Below are 20,711 nucleotides of genomic sequence, written 5' to 3' on the forward strand. Positions count from 1 at the left end.
AATCATCAAGAGGACACTACAACAAAACAGTACAACTTGAAGAAAAATTGAACAGAAATTAGGAAAGAACATATATATATATATTATATATATATATATATGTGATGTGTATACCTAAAGGCAGAAATGTTTAAAAGGTTCTGGTTCTGGACAAAAACACTTATTTGTGGATTTTAATATTTGACAAGGTGATGCTATATTTATGATACGAAAGAAATATATACAAATCCTAGAGCAGATACTGTACCTGTAAAAGTACCTATCTGTTCTGTTAATTCTGACTCATAGCAGCCCTGCAGGATAGAACAGAACTGCCCCAGAGGTTTCCAGGGCTGTAAGTCTTTAAGGAAGCAGATCACCTCATCTTTCTGCCACAGAACGGCTGGTGATTTTGAATCACCAACCTTTTAGTTAGCAGCCAAGCACTTAACCACTGCACCCACAAAAAAAAAAGGCTCCTTAAATACTACATCAAAACCAAACCCACTGCTGCCGAGTAGGTTCCAGCTCAGGCGACCCGACAGGATTTCCAAGGCTGAAGTCTTTAGAGAAGCAGGCTGCCACGTCTTTCTCCCACAGAGCCTATGGCGGTTTCTAACTGCTCAACTTTGGGGTAGCAGTCTACTCTTTAACCACTGCGCCACCAGGGCTCCTTTAAATACCACACAGGGGTATGCAAATATGAGGGTAATGTGTACCAATAAGAAAATACTTTTATATTGAATTCTATATACGTTCTTAAACCACATTGTGGAGTTAATAATTCACAAAGGGCAGACTGAGATAATGAAGAGATTGGAAGAGATGCTACTAAACCTAACATGTTTTCCAATTCTAATCCGTACAAAAACTGGAAGAAATTAATGGAAAGTGCTCTGCAGAAATAAAGTTGTTGTTAGTTGCACTCAGATTGATCTGACTTATGGTGACCCCGTATATGCACAGTAGTATTTCCCCCTAAGGTTTTCAAGGCTGTGGCCATTAGGAAATGGATCAACAGGCCTGTCTTCCAAAGCACCTCCGGGTGGGTTCGAACTGCCAACCTTTAGGCCAGAAGTCCGGCACTTAACCGTTTGTGCCACCCAAGGACTTCCGTACAAAAAATATAGGTGCCTAAAAGATTCTTCCAAAATGAGGCTTACTGAGAACAGGTCTAGGCAAAGTGTTGTCAATATTTTAAATACAATGTTTCAAAGTTTTAACACATTTTCTTTTGTTAAAACATGGGTGAGCTGAGATGAAATTTCAAAGGGGCTCACAAGTTGGTGAGTATAAGGCAAGGTCAGGAGACAGTAGGGTAAATTTTTGGTATATAAGGACGTGTAATCTAAATGTCGTCTGATAGGAAGACAGGAATGCAACACTACACTTTTCCCTAGATGGTCTACTCTGGTCTTTTGATTCTAGAAAAAAATATGTGGATTTGGAAATCAAAAAATCCTTATGTTAATATATTTTTTCCACCTTATTCAATATAATTTACTTATGAATTTAAACAAATGATAGAAGGATTTTCACAACCATACTTAGATAAAATTTCATCGCTTATTTAGCTTACGATTGTCTTCTATTTTTAGGAAATGAACCTGCATATATTGACAAGAAAGCAACAAGGTTCCATGTAACAATCCTTGTTCCTTTAGCATGGTATTAATATAAGCTGTACTGAAAATGAACAATGCTCTAGGTTGATAAAGGGAATGCTGTACTTTAGAGACAATGTCAAAAATTTGAAGCCAAAATCATAAAAATAAGAATGATTAATGAGTATTGTTTTAACCACTGAGGTTCTTCTAAATTATGTTGTTGTTAGGTGCTGTCGAGTTGGATCCAAATCACAGTGACCCTATGTATAACAGAACAAAACACTGCCCGTGTTTAAACACGAAATTACAGCTTTTATCAATTACACTCTTGAACGTAGATTACTTTTATGTTTATTATTTGCTGATAATACCTAGAGTTTTTACACATAATTTATTGCCATTTGAAATGATGTCATTTGATAGATGGCTAAAATTTCTAAACAAATTCTTGAATTCTTTATGATAAAAATGAATGTTATTTTAAAACCTGAAAGAATGGGTTTTCTTGTGTTATTTTATTATCATTTAAAGTGTTAGAAGCAATTAATTCACTTTAATTCAAATGGCATTTTTTCTTTAATATTCTGAAAAAAGAAAAAAAACCCAAAGCAAAGCTAACGTTCATTAACGTTTTAAGGTAACGATGTTAAATTAAAAGAAAAGCTAAATACTGTGTTTTGAGTATAGGTCCATATTTTATGTGTTTAAATCTTTCTTCAGTCTTCCTGTGTATACCTTTGCTGCCAATCAGAGTATTAGCAAGCATTAACACATTAAAGAATATTAGCAAGACATTAAAAACCAAAATGAGGGAAAGCATATTCATAAAGTGCTCATGATTAACTAATCAGCTATTGATAGATGTGTTCAAAATTACTCCTGACCAAAGAAAATGAGTTTTATTTTTTAAAGGCATCATGTATCCTCTTCATGAATCTTTTCTTGTATATATATTTAAAAAAGGGAAGAAGAAAAGGAGAAGATGGCATGACTGTATTGGTATTCTTCTAAAAATGTAAAGTACATTAACGTGTGAATGCATCTCATTTTGTGTAAAAGTTGGTTTCTTGCAGTTTTTAATTTTGATTTTAGCTATCAGAGGTACAGAAATGGAAAGTTCTTGAGTATAAACAATGGTCTCATTTGTATTATTAAGCATAGCACCACTTCTCTGTCATCATTTTATAAATGACAGTGGCAGCCTCATTAGGCATTTTTAGATCTTTATAAAAATAACTAAATATACAGCTACTTTTCTGAACATCAAAAGGTACACTATGTTCATTATAAAACTAAATTCGTGTTTAGCAAAAGAAAAACTGCTACCTCAATAATTACTTAAACATTCTGATTAAAAGCAAGTAATTAGTGTCAATTTTTACCTTCTTTAATTACGCAAGGGACATGCTTTTCAATTTAGATGATAAGAATATTTCCTTTTCTGATGTTAAATGATATATATATTAACAAATTCACCTTCTGAATTTGGGGATACAGTAGTCAGGAATAGTTTTGACTTATAGTTTGTAGTGTTAGATTAGCCATAAAATTGATTATGCCTTTTAAATCAGAATCATGATGCAATTTTGAAGATAATTGTGAGTCCAAGATGACATTAAACACTAGAAGTTAAAAATAAATGAATTGAGACATGATTAGAGTTTTATGAAATACTTAGGAGAGTATAAGCAAAAACAACCTAACAGCTATCTTTCTGCTAATTTTCCATCTAGGTCACACTTCAACACAAACCCTAAGTGTTGAGCCCTGTGAACGGGCTAAAACAGATAAAGCTGAAAGAAAGCTTTGTTAAAAACTTATTTATTCTAACCATATATCTGGACGATATGCAAACAAATCTAAGGTTTCTTGGTAAAATAATAGATGTATTCACTGATATCTAGCAACACACGTAACTGTTATCAACTTTATAATTCCTGAAATCAAACTTCTAAATGAGAACATTAGATCCTTAAGAAGTAGAGACACTTGGATTAAAATGTATGCATTCATATTTTTTAAGATTAAAATATTGTTTATGATTGTTAAAATTAAAAAGAAAAGTTAGTCAGTAAAGATAAGACATTTGCAGACATTTAAAATTTCAGTTCTATATGTAATTGTAACTTCACCGAGATTAGTCCTAAATAACAATGAGGGTGAATTGATTTCTTTTTACTATATTAGAAGTAGATTTATCTGTTACGTATATTAATACTAAATATTTGTATTTACTTATAAGTACAAATTTTAATTACTCAGATTCATAGGTCATTTGACCTTTTCCCCCTAAATTATGGATAATGTAGCTCTATAATGTATATTCTTAGTTTAAGCAAAACAATAGTGAGAAAGCTCTGCCTAAATTTTGGAAATGTTTGGTTTTTGATAATAAAATAAAATTCAAGCATCCAGAATGCAATTTGAGAGGCAAAAACCACCTCATAGTTCTCATTTATTAAGAAAATTAGAATTTAGGCTATGTTAAATCACTGGTATATGTGGATGGATGTGTCTGCTAAACTTTAGAAATTTAGCATCTAAATTACATCTTAGTTATTATGTTTACGCATTTATTTTACGCATTTATTTTCATTAAGCAGGTGTGCTCTTTTATTTTATGACTTTAAAAAATAAAGCAAATAAAAAAAATCAGTGATTTATAGGAAAGCACAATTGTTGGTTTCTGAAGTCTAACAGTCATGGGCTCAATGCATTCAATTCATGCCTTTCCCATGATATAATCATAATAACTAAAATACATATTCCTTTAGTGTTTTTCTTTCTTTTTTCCTCTCACTTTAGCATCATAATAGAAATGATACAGCTATACATCTCATCTTTCTAGCTTATGGTCCCATGACTTTTTTGCATTAGAAGATGAAAGTAAGAAAAACCATGTACAAGGAGTTTGCTGTGTAAGATAAAAGTCATTATTTGTTTGAGTTGCTATGAGCTTAGTTTCTTCACATGTGGCTTGACCAAGACACTGAATTTTCAGTAGTATATATCAGCTAACTAAAAGGAAAAGATTCCTAGGTAGCAGAGCATAAATGGAAATAATTCCTTTACCAAGATCCTCAAAAAAATATATACTACAGAACTTCAAAGCATTTTTATTGTTCACGGGGGTTGTAGAAAATAATCCACCAAGAGAATATGGTCCCAATATTGAAATAATTGACAACAATTATCCATATCTCTATCTTCCAGCTGCCATTGAGTTGATTCCGACTCATGGCAATCCCGTGTGTGTCAGGATAAAACTTTGCTCCACAGGGTTTTTCAATGGCTGATGTTTTGGAAGCAGATCACGAGGCCTTTCTTTCAAGTTACCTCTAGGTGGACTTGACCCTCCAGAATTATGGTTAGCAGCCGAGCATACTAACCCTTTGCACAATCCAGGAACTGTCTCCATGTTAGCACCCATTACACTGAGTGGATTCTAACGCATAGCAACCCTACAAGACAGAGCAGAACTATTCCATAGGCTTTCCAAGGCTGCAATGTTTATGGACACAGACTGCCACTTCTTCCTCCCGTCGAACCACTGGGTGCGTTCGAACTGCCAATCTTCCAGTTAGCGGCCAAGCACTTTAACCACTGCACCACCAGGGCCCCTTTCTATGTTAGAAGAACCTATTATTTTAAATAAATGAAGAGTATTCCTGTATGGATGCATTTCTGTCACTCAGATCCCGTAATTCTGATCAGGAACTTGCAGACATAATGTATTACTAAATCATTTTAAATGGTCAAAATGATGTCTGTATTGTTTTCTGGGTTTTCTTAAGGTTTTAAATATGACTATGGTAAAAGCACGATTAGGCAATAATGCTGACATCAATTAAAAAAATACACATCTCAAGTAACTCAAGTATCAAGACATAAGTTCTTCTGCCTTAATTTAGCCCTCCAAAACACATAAAAATCACACAAGCAAGAGAGGTCAAATAAGGTATGAAGAGCATTTGGAAAACATTTTCTTCAACACAAGCAAAAATTATGTTCTATTGTTGCTAACGATGATGACCTAACACACTAAAAACCTGTCCCACACTTAGGTGCTGCCTCAAGCCGAGTTACTTTTATCCATTCTTTCTGAAAACAATCTGAACTCTAGTTTTAGAAGAATGGAGTACTGAACTTTATTTCCTCCAAGGGAACACTTTTATACAGCATTTTGTGTAATACTTACTCAAATATGGTGGTTTATAAGGCGCTCGTGTATTAGACAGCAGTCCATCCAGATCTTTCCTCTCCAGAGTGCTGTGAAGGGCCTTCTCTTTGCCAAAGGTGGAAAAAGACCTCTCTGCCCCAGGCTGGGCTTCTGGAGTTTCAAACACCTCGGTGTCTGGAACAGAGTCCATGCCGGGAACATGCAGATTACTGCGGTAATCGGCAGCCTGACGTCCATCAGAAGGGACAAACGAAGGCATCCAGCACCGATCTGAGTGGCCCAGCGCCTTACATTCCTCAGTGCAGTTGGAAAAGAGATCCATACCTTTTAGGAAAAAAAAGAAAGAAACTCCAGATGCAGGCTTCAGCAACACGAGCAGTTGCTTAGAGATGAAAGATTACAGGTTGCATAAAGAGTGAAGGGTGAAGATGTCTTAGCCAGTCTTTCTTGGGTTAACATGATAAACCGAAACCAAACCAAACCCACTGCCATTGAGTCAATTCCGACTCATAGCGACCCTATAGGTCAGGGTAGAACTTCCCCCTAGTGTTTCCAAGGAGGAGCTGGTAGGTTTGAACTGCCGACCTTTGGTTAGCAGCCAAATGCTTACCCACTGGAAGACAAAAATCTCTGGTTGTTTTGTTCATCACTTTAAAAAAAGGCAAAAGGATCTGCGATGGTAAAGGTAAGAGTCCTCTGCCAAAGAGACAATGTTTTTAAACTACTCAAGGTTTTGAGAAGAAATGCTGGAGGTCAATTATTTAAATAACTAGGAAGTCATGAGCAGAAGAATGAACATCTTAAAAGGTCTCTTGTGAAGTTCATGACAGAGAAAAAGAAGTGTAAAACACTTCTTTTGTAAACAATTCATAAACAGTAATTCATAATGATGATAAGTCATCTGACATTTTTTTTCTTAGAGTCAAAAATACGCCAAGCGCTAGCAATGATATTTAGGTTATGAAATCTGGATGTGAAACATAAGTGAAACTCAACAGAACTACAGCATAAGCATTAATAAATCAGCAATTAATAAGAATGAAGTAAGATTCATGAGTAGACAACAGCAGGCTTTTCTAGATTCCTAGGAAATGGCTTCTTAAAGGGTATTTCTCAGTGACACTCTGATACTCCATACTATTACAAACCGCTTTTTTTTTTTTTAAAATCATTTACCACCTTAATAAACCCAGAACAAACGACTGTAATTAGAGAAACCAAGGTAACCAAGTGTAGGGTGAATCAGCTGCAGATACTATTGACAAATGCCTTATTGCTTGCTCTATATTGGAAAACATTTGGCCCAGTCAACCCAGTACTGTTTGCTTACTAATCCTCTAATATCAAGATTACAAATGACAACTTCAAATTCTATTTCTTCCTTAGATTGACAAGACTACTAAACATTACCTGATTATGACACAAGAAAGCTCATTCAATTTCTTAAATAAAGCGTAACAATTGCCGAGCACTATAAAGTACTGATATTCATTTTCATATTTAGCACTATGCAGAAAAGCAAGCACAAAAACAAAAGTAGCATTTTAATGTTTTTCTAGATAAAGAAACATTTATTGAATATGTTTCAGAAAAGAAACAATTTGAAATAACTGAAGTATGATTAATCTGTACAGACCGGTTGCCATCGAGTTGATTTTAACTAATCACGACCATATTGGAGAGAGTCAAACTGCCCCATAGGGTTTGCAAGGAGTGGCTGGTGGATTAGAACGGCAGACCTTTTGGTTGGCAGCCAAGCTCTTAACTATTGCTCCACCAGGGCCCCAGTTTGTACAGAAGAAACCCTCATGTCCACGTCTAGTGCGGAAATCTAGGTTTTATTTAACAGAGTAAGATTTATTTAACGAGGATACTTGATATTTCTTTTATAGATATGAGAGCTGAGCTCTTGAGCAAGTTTTGATTTCCAAATTCTTACAGTATTCTGTCATATTCTGCATATATACGTTAATATCTGCATATATAAATAGAGAAAACAAGTTTTCAAAATTATGAACACTCTACACAAGTATTTTGGAATTAACGAGAGTTAATTTTTTTTTTTAATTAGGTAAATTTAAAGAAAATAGCACCAATCTTTTTATCATTTATTAATCTTTTTATAATGACTTTTTTATTTGAAATTAAACTGTATTAATGCCAAGCCTGACTTAGATTATAACATTCCATTGATAATTGCCATGCATAAGCCTGGAAATAAATTACTGATCAGTGAACTGTTGAGGAATGTAGACGTGAGCTGAAGCTGGGATTAAGGAAATCAGACTGAAGATAGCATTTAAAACCTGTACATGTTTCACTAGACAAAGAGAAGCTCAGTCATTTATCCTATTTTTGCAAGAAGATATTTAGAAAGTGAAAGCGAATGGAGAATGTCCCTGACACACATTTACGTACTAGATGAGGAGATATAAGAGCAGAGAGGAGATTTTCATTTTGACACACTGTACTTTTTACTCTAAAAGCTTCCTACTTAAAGTGTGGAAACCCTGGTGGCACAATGGTTAAGTGCTACAGCTGCTAACCGAAAGGTCGGCTGTTTGAGTCCACCAGGTGCTCCTTGGAAACTCTATGGGGCATTTCCACTCTGTCCTATATGGTCGCTATGAATCAGAATTGACATGACAGCAACGGGTTATTTATAATGTGATGGGAGGGTTGACAGATGCGATTTTCTTTAGTGGAAAATTTTTTATGAATGATTATTTGTTTTCAAACTAAAATTAAATTATATTAAAATTTAAGAGTCGATAGAATTCAAATATTAAGACAGAATTTTATTATTGACCCCTGCTAAAGATGGGTATGAATCTAAAATTTGGAATTAATACAATTTTCTTCGCATGATCGACAGTATTTTAAATATACCACATAAAACCATACAGTCTTTCACATCTTTTTCTGCACTATGTCCAAATACTCTTTGAATTTTTATATGTTAAGTTCTCACACCAAAAAATTTAATAAACTAGTATCTGAACATTAATATAAAGATGTTTGATTATGTTCGATGGTAGTTTCAGTATAACTTGTTTTCACATATCACTTATACTCAGGGGTGCCCATTTCTTTCTCTTGCTAGTGTATAATTTTCTGCCATTCTTAATTACTAGAAGCTAGTTAAAATTCCCTTAATATTGGTAACAGAGTTCTCATGAGTTGAGAATCTGTAGGAAAAAAAAAAATATATATATATATATATATATATATATAAATCATGTGCATACCAAAGAAAATGAGAAATATATTAAGGTTTTTTGTTGGAAGAACAGAGTGTAACTTAATAGAAGAAAAAAAAATTTGTAAATAATATTTTTGGTAAACTTAAACGTTACTGGTTTTCAGATGGAACTGCCATAGCAACAACATACAGCTTTATATAACTAGAATGAAAAGTAAGACGGCTCAAATTGGGCATGAATTTTTTTTCATCAGTTTTACTGATAAAACAAATGCACTTATTTCTCATTAGGAAAATATCAAAACATAAATAAAACCTTAAAAAACATATAATATAGATAGCAAATCAATAAACTTCTAATAAGTAACAGAAAAATTAATTGAAAGTAGATATTATACATTTGTCTTTTAGATATACAGTTTGAAAATCAAATGGCTTTATCCCATTACCTCTCTTCACATTAGGGATCACTGTACTACCAACGATGGTTTATCTTTTATCATCTATCACTAATCCTATTAAATATATTACTTTAAATAGCAAATAAGCAGAAATATTATTTTTTTGTTGTGATACATGACCACATGATGCACGGGGATGCCAAATAATATAGTACATTTTAAAAATTAAATTCCATACATTTCACCTTGCTCCTAATTTTTTTTTTAATGGCATGAATTGAAGGCCCAAGAGAAAATAAGCTGAACTTCCCTTTTTTTTCTCTCTCTCTCAAATACTCTTACCATAGAACAAGTGGAATTTATGCTAAAAAAAAGGGTAACCCTCATTTCTGAAATTTTAGTAATTTCAAAGACGTGTTTCAACGTATATACATTTTTTCACTTGCAACCTCTTTTCTAAGTTATTTATATTTTGGCACTTTGCAGAAATAAACTGCTCTGCAAGGAATGACAGCTGACGTGATAGACTGCCTGTTATACAAAGTTATATTTAGACAAATTTTCAAAAGATAAGTAGCTTGTCCCTTACAGTCAGAGGCAATGGGTATCACCATTGTGAACAAAATGTTGTTTCAAAACTATTAGAATTGTATTCCATTTGTGCTATTTTCTAATGAATGTCATAAGTGTATATTTTTCCCATGCAACGGGTCTTCATAAAAAATTTTTTGTTTTTTTGTCTTCCAACCAAACATGATAAAATAATTTTAAGGGAAATCAACACTCTTCATTTTTTGAGGAAATTTCCAGTCTTCCCTTTACCTACTTAAAACTGGACAACTAAACCCGTTGCCATCAAGTTGATTCCAACTCATAGCGACCCTATAGGACAGAGTAGGACTGTCCCATAGAGTTTCCAAGGAGCTCGTGGTGGATTCTCACTGCCAACCTTTGGTTAGCAGCCATAGCACTTAACCACTACTCCACCAGCTTTTCCAGGACAACTAAGAGATATTAATTTTAACCATGAATATTGCCATGATTTTTAGGAAAATGTTTTTGGGAAGAAAACTATCATGATCATTCACTAATAAAAAGATTAAAACATTTTCTCCCTACCTATCATCCTTCCAAATGTCTACGTTTTTCTCAATATTTTTCCAGATATTTTCCCCCATTATAAATCTCTCCACAGTATCAGACTGTAACTCCGAGATTCACCAGAAACCTGTAGAGGTTTTTTCAAACACAGGTTTAACTTTATTTTATCTAGAAACCCAGTAGCTAGTTTGCCAATATCTAAATTCTTGTTAGAGTTGGGAATGGGAAGTTTGTATTTTATGTTTGAGCCAAGAATTTTCTTTTTGGTATTTTAATAGTGCAATGACTTAATGCAATTAAAGACATACTTTATCTACTAATTAGATTAACACTGGCAATTCATATCACTTTGTTTTTTAATTTATAGCTAAATTTTAACCAGGTATGATGTATAAATCTTATAATAGTCAAGAACTAAGCATATTTACAGGCTAAATTTCTCTTATAACAAAGAAAAATTCATGAGAAGAAAAATTTTTAAATTTTCAGGTAACTTGTTAAATAAAAAGTAACATTAATTGAATCATTTTTAGAATTCTCTTTTTCAACATTTTTTTAAAATCCTCAAAGTACTATTAACAAATTCATAACTAATCCCAGTCATAGGCACATTGTCCATAGTTAACAATAGTTTCTTGCTAACGAACAGATTTCCTTTAAATACCTCCACTAATACTAAAAATGTTCAAGAATATGCAACTATGTTTATATTCAATAATGTTTATCAGTATTCTGTTAGAAAGAATACCTTATGATCTGATGACATAATTTTAAAATCTGAATTACAGAAAAATAAACACAATTGGAAACATTTTTATTTAAAGTCCACTCTGACTTTCTTTCTTACTGACTTTCTTAGCCACTTAAAGCTGTGATTAATCAGTTTTTCCTCTTGTGATGGTTTATGCATGCATTTACCACATCTTCTTGGACTTCTGCCATATCTAACCAATACATCAATAGTGTGCTGAAAAAAACGGAAAGCACCTTGACAAGGCTATAGAAAGAAAGTGCCACAGAGCAGTGGTCAAGCCGAACCATTGCACACATGCAGCCAGGTGCAGGAGAAAACTGAAAAAGCTTATGTAATTCTCTCTGCAGCTGCCTCCGTGTTTAAAGCCCTTCAATGAGCAGGACTGGTGACTTCAAATAGTTTAAAAAGGAAAAAAGCAAAAATAAAACAAAATAAAAGGGGGAAGAAAGAAAAAAACTAAAACTATTCATAGACAAATAAATGGAAGGCATACCTAAATAAATAGATACCAAGTGATGCTAACAGAGAGAAAGCAAGTGAGGATAAAGAAAGAGTTAGGACGTTTAAACAAGTGAAACACTAAGCTAAATAGTATAGGAAGAAGGTGCAAACTAAGAGTTTTCAAACCAATATCGGTATCTTTCCACTGTTGTTTTTTTTTTTTCCCCCTTGATAATCTAACATTTTCCCCTATCTAAAACCTAGCTGAGTAAAAAGTACTATTATTTTTTTTCCTAATCTGAAAATAGATGTGTTATGAATAATATTTCCTAAGTATGTCCATCTGGACCTTACAAAGAAATAAAACAGATTTTGTACCTATTTATCAAAAATGGGCTTTACTTTTTGGAAATACTTGAGCTACTGGGTGTAAGTTTACAGTACACATCATCAATATGGGCTGAAAAGAAGTCATTAAGTAAATGTGTTTTAATTCTCTGTATTTAGGGTTTTATATTGAAAAAGAAAACATTTCAAAAGTGCTTTTACAATAAAATTAGACATAGTAAATCTGACTGCAATTCAGAGCACAAAAGTGCAATTACTTCTTAATATAAGTATATTATTACAACGCTAAAACAGCTATTATCGTGCCCAGCATGCTGTGGCGGCCTGTAACTGCTAATCAAACACATGAATAGATTGGTAACTCTGTAATACTTCTACATGCTTAAGAATTTAAAGATAGTAAAGATTTTTCCATTTTTATCAAGAAAAATACAGACTGTTCTTTTGTAAATCTTTTCTGTAGAAACACATTTTAGCATTTCCTTACTCCTTTAAATGCTTTGACATCTCAAAAAATGTGAAAGAAACATTACAAGAGTGGTAACACTGAGTGCCTGTCAAAGAGAACAGCTACTGGTAAGAGGCACTGATAAGGATACATTCCCAGCTATATTCCAAACTTAGCCCCTTTTGCAGATGCTTATTCATTTCTCTCTCTTTGGTTAGGTTATTACGGCTCATCATGGCTGAGGGACTAAACTAATTGAAATGTCGATTGAGACTGGAGTGCTACAGAAAGACGGAGGGTGGTGGGCAGGGAATAAAACGCATCCAAGGAAACATGCAGATCCTTTTTTTTTTTTCTAATATTTAAGCATTTTGCTTTAAAGTTGAAAGACTGATAAATTAGAAATTCTGAAAAAAAGAATAGGAACGAGCAATTCTAAATGTACAGCTTTGAAAAGATAACAATAAATCATATGCCATATATAGGCCAAAAATGAAAGGGGCTTTGTTCTCAAATATAAACTTCTGGCAAGATCTGGTTTGTTGTCAGGTTCCCAGACACTAAATAGATGCTCTGTTCACTTAGCGTGAAGGCCCGCAAGGGGCAGAGACCTCCGGGGATTCTTGGCAGTTCTCAAGTCTCATTAGGTCTGCATATTAATGACTTGCAGCAATATAAAGAGACCCTTGAGCAGCCTTTTTTCCCCTTCCTCCTGCCTGGGTTTCCCAAGGCTAAGGGCAACGCACACACAGCACACATTAGCTAAGTGAGAGACCTGCAGCAACCGCTGCTGCCAGGCGACCATGGGGCATACACTGCCCTTTGACACACTGCCTCAGCACCATTCAAAGGTTCAGAGAGTATGTTAAGGAATGGATGCTCTCGAGGACCAAGCTACCTTGAAAATGAGGGCCCTGTCACTCTATGGTTATAACATTAGCCAGAGTAAAGGTCAAGTGTCAAGGGAACTGAGTTTAACCCAATGATGGCTGTATTTAGAAGTTATAAATTTGACTTGCTTCTCCAGGTTGTTATGCTTCAGATAAACACAAAACAAAATAGAATAAGTAAAAACAAAAAACAAGGTATGTACTTTATATCTTTTAAGAGTTTCATTTTAACATTTAGTAATCAGGGTTATAAGGGTACTATAAAACTTAAAAGTTAGAATTATATAGGGAAAGATTACAAAATAAGTAACCCAGTAAAATCAGATAATATAAAATATACATATCACAGTCCTCTCATCGACTATTACTGATATACACAAGTTCAACTTTTGTCAGGTCATGGACCTTGTTGGAAATATGAGGAGACTGAGGACCTTGCAGAAAATATATGTTATCATATGTTTACGTATGCCCAAGGACCCAAAATTAGAAATATTACTTTCAACCTATTTGTGAATTTTAACCACTATTCTTTCTCACATTTCATTCAATACCTTGTGGAACACAAAATGCATTACTCTGGAAAACATTTGGATTCTAGGCCCCAATCATCCATTTATGCTTTCGTGACCTCATGCAATTCAATCAATCTCATTCGTCTTCAGTTATCTCATTCATAAGTGAGGCTAATAATACCTTAATTGACTAAAGACTCAAGATTGGACCAGGTGAAAGTGCTGTGGCTCTTTGTATGCAGGAAAATTCCATTAAAGAACATTACATAAAGAAGAAACTTTTCCTATCCTAACATACTCAGCAATTAATTTCTAACTCTCCAACCCATGAAGGTTCAATAGATAAATTTTTAAAATCCTCTTTGAATGTATGACTATCTGTATAGGATGATACCACCTTTTTGTAATGCTACCAGAAAATTATCTAGAACATTATTCTTTTCAGAATAATTTTTTTGTTTTTAACAAAATCCCGCATTTAGATTGCCCTTTGATCATACCCACACTTACCAGCTGACTGGCCGCGGTTGGTGGCATCATGATCGCTATCTCCCTGTTCACTGTCTCCGTGGCCACTGTCCTTAGAGCTTACTATGTCAGCTTCCTGGAATGCAGAACTAGAAGTACAAAAATGTGAATATTAGAATTAAAAAAAAAAAAAAAAAGTGAAAAAAACAGGAAACATTCTTCTGCCACCACATGGTCACAGGTGGTGCTGCATTCTCATAGACCTCAGTCGGCTTTATTTGTGCATAAAGCTAGTTTTCATCACCTAAACCTAACTCTTCGAAATTGAGTATTAGCAGTCAATTTGAATGCTGATTCACATAATGTTAGGCATTATTGTATGATTGGAGTTAAGTGTATATATCATTATCGTAAAACATACATGTAAATAGACATCTGGAAGAGTTGGGAGTCTTGAAGCAGCGTAGGAGTGTAAACTGATAAAATATTTAAATGTTTTAGTAAATTAAAAATAAATGAAGCACACCCATCTTTGAATGTACCATCTAGGAAAACCAACGTGATCGATAGTTATTGCCTGCCTTAATCAGAAATCCTTTAGCAAGTTTTGTATTTTAATACCTGACAATATACCTACTTTCTGACTTTGCTAGGCAGTACAATATCCATACACCAAGCTAGGAAAAAACATCCATACCTGTTAACTCGCCGAGGTCTGTCAACTAGATAGCTGAGCTCTGCTCGCTGGTGTTTAGTCTAGGAAAAAATAAATAAATAAATAAAGAGTATTTGAATGGTAAGAGTCTAACTAATACTCTCCTCTTGAGTTAGGTACGATAACTAGCTTAAGTAATTGTGTACACATTCTTAGAAATTTCCAAGCTCACCTAACACCTTCGCCTAATGATTGCTGAGTAAGGGAGATAAGCAGGCATCAGCAAAGAAACCTGAATCTAGTTTTTAGTAGCTTGGAAGGGAAAAACAAAGAACAACAACTACACTTCTTAAATAGCAGAAATACAGGTTGACTTTAGATGTGTGTGTGTGTGTGTTTTTTTTTTTGGAGAGAACGCAAATGGCCTCATAGTGCTCATGAACTACTTGTCTGTAACCCAATCAACCTAGTTATACCATATGATCTTTCAAAAGAAAGTGTTTAGTAGCCTAAAAAATGTTTCTGTGCATACTGGTTGACACAAGAAAAAGAGCACGCTCAATAAGAAAAAAAAAAGTTTGGATATTTCGTGGAATTATTTTGTTGTTTATTTTCAAAATGTGTTTAAGATACAAATGAGCTGTACAAATATTCGTGAAAGTCAAATAATAATGTCTGCTACTCAAATAAATAAAATAATCTGCCAAGAAAAGAGTTCATAACCCTCCCCCAATTCTTTCCCCTCCAAAAGCCCTCAGTATTCTCCTCCTCCCTCCGCCACCCACATACCTTTTCTAGTCCAAACTTTCTTTTACATAAATCAACTTTGTCCTCCACCCTCCTCCAACTTTGCCACTTCTGCATCTTTTAAAGATAAATCGGAATTGACAAGCTAAATTAGTTGATGAAGAAAGCCAACAGCATATTTTGATCAAAAAACAGTGGCAAAAAAAAAAAGGTGATTATTGGGTAAAAGATATATTTAAGACAACAATTGTTTAAGCCTTTTGCTAGTTGACTCTTACAGGCGTTTGTGCCAAAGCAACTTCATTCAAATTCACACTGTGTGGGCGTCCGGCTTCAAGGGCGGCTGTGAAAGTTGTCCAGAGAAGAACTGAAGGCTTTTCTGCAACCCGAGTTCAGAGGACAGGGGTCTGATAACTCATTCACTAAAACATGCATTCGAGTTTAGACAACTGTGTAAAGTTAGAACAATCTATAGGTTACTTTTACACGCGACTGAAAGCGTCGATAAACAAAGCAAAATAGAATCAACTTTATTAACGCCTGGGACAGATCAAAAGGAAAAAGATCTTTGCCAGTGCTAGGAAGTCCCTCCTCCGCACTCTCCCTCCCTCCCCGCACATCCCACTTTACCCCAAGGTTTCTGAAAAGGGAAAGGACTGAGAGGAGGTTCAGATTTTAAAGGAAAGATGGGATAGCGAGCTCCAAGGTGGCAAAGCACCAAGGGGAGGGAATGGAAATAAACGTGGAGGGGTGGAGCGCAGATTAGAAACAACACGTAGGTTAGGTTACACACGAAGGGGTGGAAGAAGGTGAACCCGCCCCTACAACGATACAAATAAGCTAATACCCTAAAAAATACACAATGCACCAGAGATACAAGGGCCGGACTAAAGGAGGCTCTCAGATGGAGGAGATGAGAGATGGTGGTCCTTTCGCTTCAGCCTTACCTCGTTGGACAAAATGCTTCCATTGGAGATGATGTCGGGCTGCTGGTCGGTGTAGCCAGTGACTATGGCCCCGCAGGGGTTGTGCTCAGTGTCCGTACTCCGAGAGGGGCTGCAGGGCTTCAGGAACATCAGATCGGTCTTGGCGGACTCTGGGGTCAGGCAGACCTGGTAGCAGTAATTCTGGTTGTGGTGGTGGGAGCCAAAGCCCCCGGACTCCTCTACAGGCACCTGGGCCGGGTTACTGGGTACGTTTGAGCTCTGTACCAGCATGATGTCGGACTTACTGAGTTTCTTCTTGCGCGCCCGGGCTTGGCGGCCGCAGCAGGTCGAGCCCCCACCGCCGCAGCAGCAGCAACAGAGGCAGCAATCGCTGGCCAGACACGTGTAAATGTTGAGCTTCTTCTCCTTTTGGCAACGCACGGCCAGCACGATCATGGCCAACAGGAAGATGAAGGACACCGAGCCCAGGGCGATAATGAGGATGAGGGTGAGGTCCAGTGATGTCTCCCCGCCACCGGAGCGGCTGGGGCGCTGATGCTCCCCCGACCCCCCACCACCGCCACCGACCCCTCCCTGGGGTTCCACAGCGCCATCCACCAGCTGCACCACCAGAGTGGCTGTGGAAGACAGGGGCGGCTGTCCGTGGTCGCGCACCTCGATCACCAGCTCGTAAGGCCGCTGGGGGTCGCGCTTGGCTGGCACCCGGCGCGCTGTGCGGAGCTCCCCGGTGCGCCAGTCCATGCGGAAGAGGTTCATTTCGTTGCCTCGCACGATGCTGTAGGTGAGTCTGGCGTTCTCGCCGTCATCCGCGTCCACGGCGGCCACGCGGGTGAGTAGGTAACCCGGCTCCGCCGAGCGCGGCAGCACCTCGCGCGCCGGAGTCCCGTTGCGTCCTGGCAGGGGCGCCACGATGGCAGGAGCGTTGTCGTTCTGATCCACAATGAGGATGTTGACGGTGGCGTTGCCTGCCAGCGCCTGGGGGCTGCCAGCGTCCCTAGCTTCCACCTGAAAGCTGAAGTCCTTGAGCTGCTCATAATCGAAGGAGCGCAGGGCGTACAAGTAGCCATTCTCGGAGTTGATGGACACGTAGGTGAAGACGCTCATGCCTTGGATCTGGCACTCGAGGATAGAGTAGGCTAGCTGGGCGTTGGCGCCCTCATCGCGGTCCGTGGCGCTCACCGCGTAAATGTAGGCTCCCGGCACGTTGTTCTCGGTCACATACACGTCGTAGACCGGCTGGCTGAAGCGCGGCGCGTTGTCGTTCACATCTGACACTTGCACCTGAATCGACTTACTGGTGGAGAGCGCCGGCTCGCCCCGGTCCCGGGCCACCACAGTCAGGGTATAGGAGTCCCCCGCCTCTCGGTCCAGGGGGGCCTCAGTCACGATAGTGTAGTAGTTTTTGAAGGAAGACTTGAGGCGGAACGGCACGTCCCCCAGCAGCTCACACTGCACCTGCCCATTTTCCTCGGAGTCACGGTCTGTCACGCTGAACAGGGCCACCACTGTGCCGGGCGCGGCGCCTTCGCTTACCGCCTCCTTCACGGTGCTGAAGCTGATCTCTGGAGCGTTGTCATTAGCATCTAGTACTCGCACCAGCACCTTGCAGTGCGCAGGCACGGCGTTGGGGCCCAGGTCTTTGGCTTGCACATACACTTGGTACACCGGGCTCTCTTCATAGTCCAACTCGCCGCTCACCTCTAGCCGGCCAGTGCGTGGAGAGAGTCCGAAGAGCTCCCGCGCCCGGGGCGAGATGTGGCTGCTAAAGGAGTACACAACCTCGCCGTTTTGGCCCTCGTCTGGGTCCGTGGCGTTGAGCTGGATCACGAGCGTGCCCGGGGGCGAATTTTCTGGTAGGGACACAGTGTAGACGGGTTGGTCGAAGGCGGGCACGTTGTCGTTGGAGTCAAGCACTCGGATGGTGAGTAGGGCTGTGCCGGTGCGCTGCTGCTGGGGGGGCAGGCCCCCTCCCCCGCCGCCTCCTCCTCCTTCTCCTCCTCCCCCTCCTCCTCCGTCCACCGCGGTCAGCACGTAGCGGTGCACCGCTTGCTGCTCTCGGTCCAACGGCTTCTCCAGCACCAGTTCGGCGAATCGGTTGCCATCTCCCTGGGTCTGCACGTCCAGGGAGAAGTAGCTGTTGGGGGTGATCTCGTAATCGCGCAGGGAGTTGGTGCCCACGTCTGGGTCGAATGCGCTCTCCAAGGGGAAGCGGGTGCCCGGCGTGGCGCTCTCGGATATCTCCACTGTCAGGTCCGGCTCCGGGAAGGAGGGGGGGTTGTCATTGATGTCTAAGACCTCGATCTCCACCCGGAACAGTTCCAGGGGGTTCTCCAGGAAGACCTCTAGGTGCAGGACGCAGGAGGGGCTCTGCTTGCAAATTTGCTCGCGGTCGATCTTTTCGTTCACGTACAGCACCCCGGTCTCCAGGTTGAGGTCCAAGTAAGGGGTCCTTGAGTTGGGCACTGTCTGAAATCTGCGAGCTGAAAGTTTTGTAATGTCCAAGCCCAGATCTTCAGCGATATTCCCTACGAAAGTGCCATGTTCCTGCTCCTCCTGTACCGTGTAGTGAAGCTGGGAAACGACTCCCTCCACCATCCAGAGCAAGGCAAAGAATAATAGCACAATCATCTCCAAAGGGAAAGGAAGCAGCTTCCCGCAGCCAGTCAGCCACCCAATCACCTCCCCCACCACCACGAAAAAAAAAAAAAATACAAATAAAAGTGCGCTACGTGGGGAGCTTCTGTGGCTTTCTGTCGTTAAAAATCTTATTCCTTTTGCTTCATTTTAGGGCTTCCCCCAGTCCAACCTCATTTTTCAATCTTAGCGCAGGAAGGGTGACAGGCGTCCCCTTTCCTCATCTGTAATCTTCCCACTGACCAATTAATAAAATAATGATAATACAATAGTCAGCGTCCTTTATTCGCACAGTCTTGGCGCAACGCGGCGCTGGCAAATCCCAAGGAGGAAATTTCGATATTTCAAGACTGTCCTCGGTTTGTCTTCTTGCTGATGGGAGGAGAAGGAAAAGAAGGAGGAGAAGGAGGAGGAAGATGAAGAGGTGAAGGAAGAGAAGATGCAGCTGGCACCGCTGAACATGCCTCTTAATGTCAACTGCTGGCAAATGCAAAAGGGCTTAAAAACAGCGAGAGAATTTTGTGCCGAAAAAGCACAGAACGGCTCTGCAGCATAAAACTTTCATTCTCTTCATTTCTCCGGATGGATGTTCTTCTTGGCATTTTTTTCCTCTATTTGTATTTTTTGGCTTTCATAGTCTTGTCTTTCTCGGTCCTTATCTCCACTGTCTGTTAGTATGATGAGCAGTTTCTTGTCCGTGGTTTCCTTCCCAAGACTCTTTCCCTCTAATCTGTCTGTCTCCCTTCCAGTCCTTTTTCCCTCCTTCTGTCTCAGCCTCACAGCCTGTGATCTCCTCTAGCAGTTTCTGAGCTTGGAGCGCTCGGCTTCTCTGTTTTTGCGCAGCGCCCTCATTCTGCCAACCAGTCGGCGAGGAGCACCTCCCACCGAGCCGCCGCTGATTGGCCAGTGTGGCTGTCAAGCAGGAGCGTCACGCTGCAGCCGGGCGGGGCGAGGCCGAGCCGGCGCCTGGGCGACCCGAGTGAGTGTGAGTGTGAGAGCGAGAACAGCCCGGCAGGTCCCGAGGTGCTAGCTGGGGACTCTGCCGCGGAAAGTTCCCAGTCCCCAGCCGCAGGTAATGGAGAGGGAATAGAGAGGTTCCCCTGTTTGCATCAGCAAATGCGAAAAACATCATAACAGCAGCGGTATCATCTCCCAGGAGCGGGGTTTCCAATGATGCTAACATTCTTTTTTCCTTTAAGGTATTTCCCCAGCTCCAGGTCGTGGAAATAAATCACCGCGAGGGGGGAAAAGTTGCAGAAAAGCCACTAATTGACTGGAGTTACCTAATTAAAGGACTCTGGCAGAAGTTGCTAGGACATTTAAAAAAAAATGGATGTAAATGTGGCATGAATCAAACTAAGCGTGAGGGACAGAAGGGGCTGTGTGTAAAGCAG

The 20,711-nt window shown here is 39.0% G+C and overlaps 1 protein-coding gene across 1 annotated transcript in view; it reads right to left on the bottom strand.

Moving 5' to 3' along the window:
* PCDH10 (protocadherin 10) overlaps nucleotides 1–20,105 on the bottom strand; it is a 43,913-nt gene extending 23,808 nt beyond the window's left edge. The window contains exons 1-4 of the mRNA XM_049885323.1: nucleotides 16,684–20,105; nucleotides 15,032–15,090; nucleotides 14,377–14,483; nucleotides 5,785–6,090 (exon numbers count right to left, since the gene is read on the bottom strand). Of these exons, the coding sequence (XP_049741280.1) occupies nucleotides 5,785–6,090; nucleotides 14,377–14,483; nucleotides 15,032–15,090; nucleotides 16,684–19,311 (3,100 nt within the window). The 5' untranslated portion in view covers nucleotides 19,312–20,105. The remainder of the gene's footprint in view (nucleotides 1–5,784; nucleotides 6,091–14,376; nucleotides 14,484–15,031; nucleotides 15,091–16,683) is intronic.
* Between the last annotated feature and the right edge of the window lie 606 nt (nucleotides 20,106–20,711).

Source organism: Elephas maximus, chromosome 5 (assembly GCF_024166365.1).
Source record: "Elephas maximus indicus isolate mEleMax1 chromosome 5, mEleMax1 primary haplotype, whole genome shotgun sequence".
Lineage (NCBI taxonomy): Eukaryota > Metazoa > Chordata > Mammalia > Proboscidea > Elephantidae > Elephas > Elephas maximus.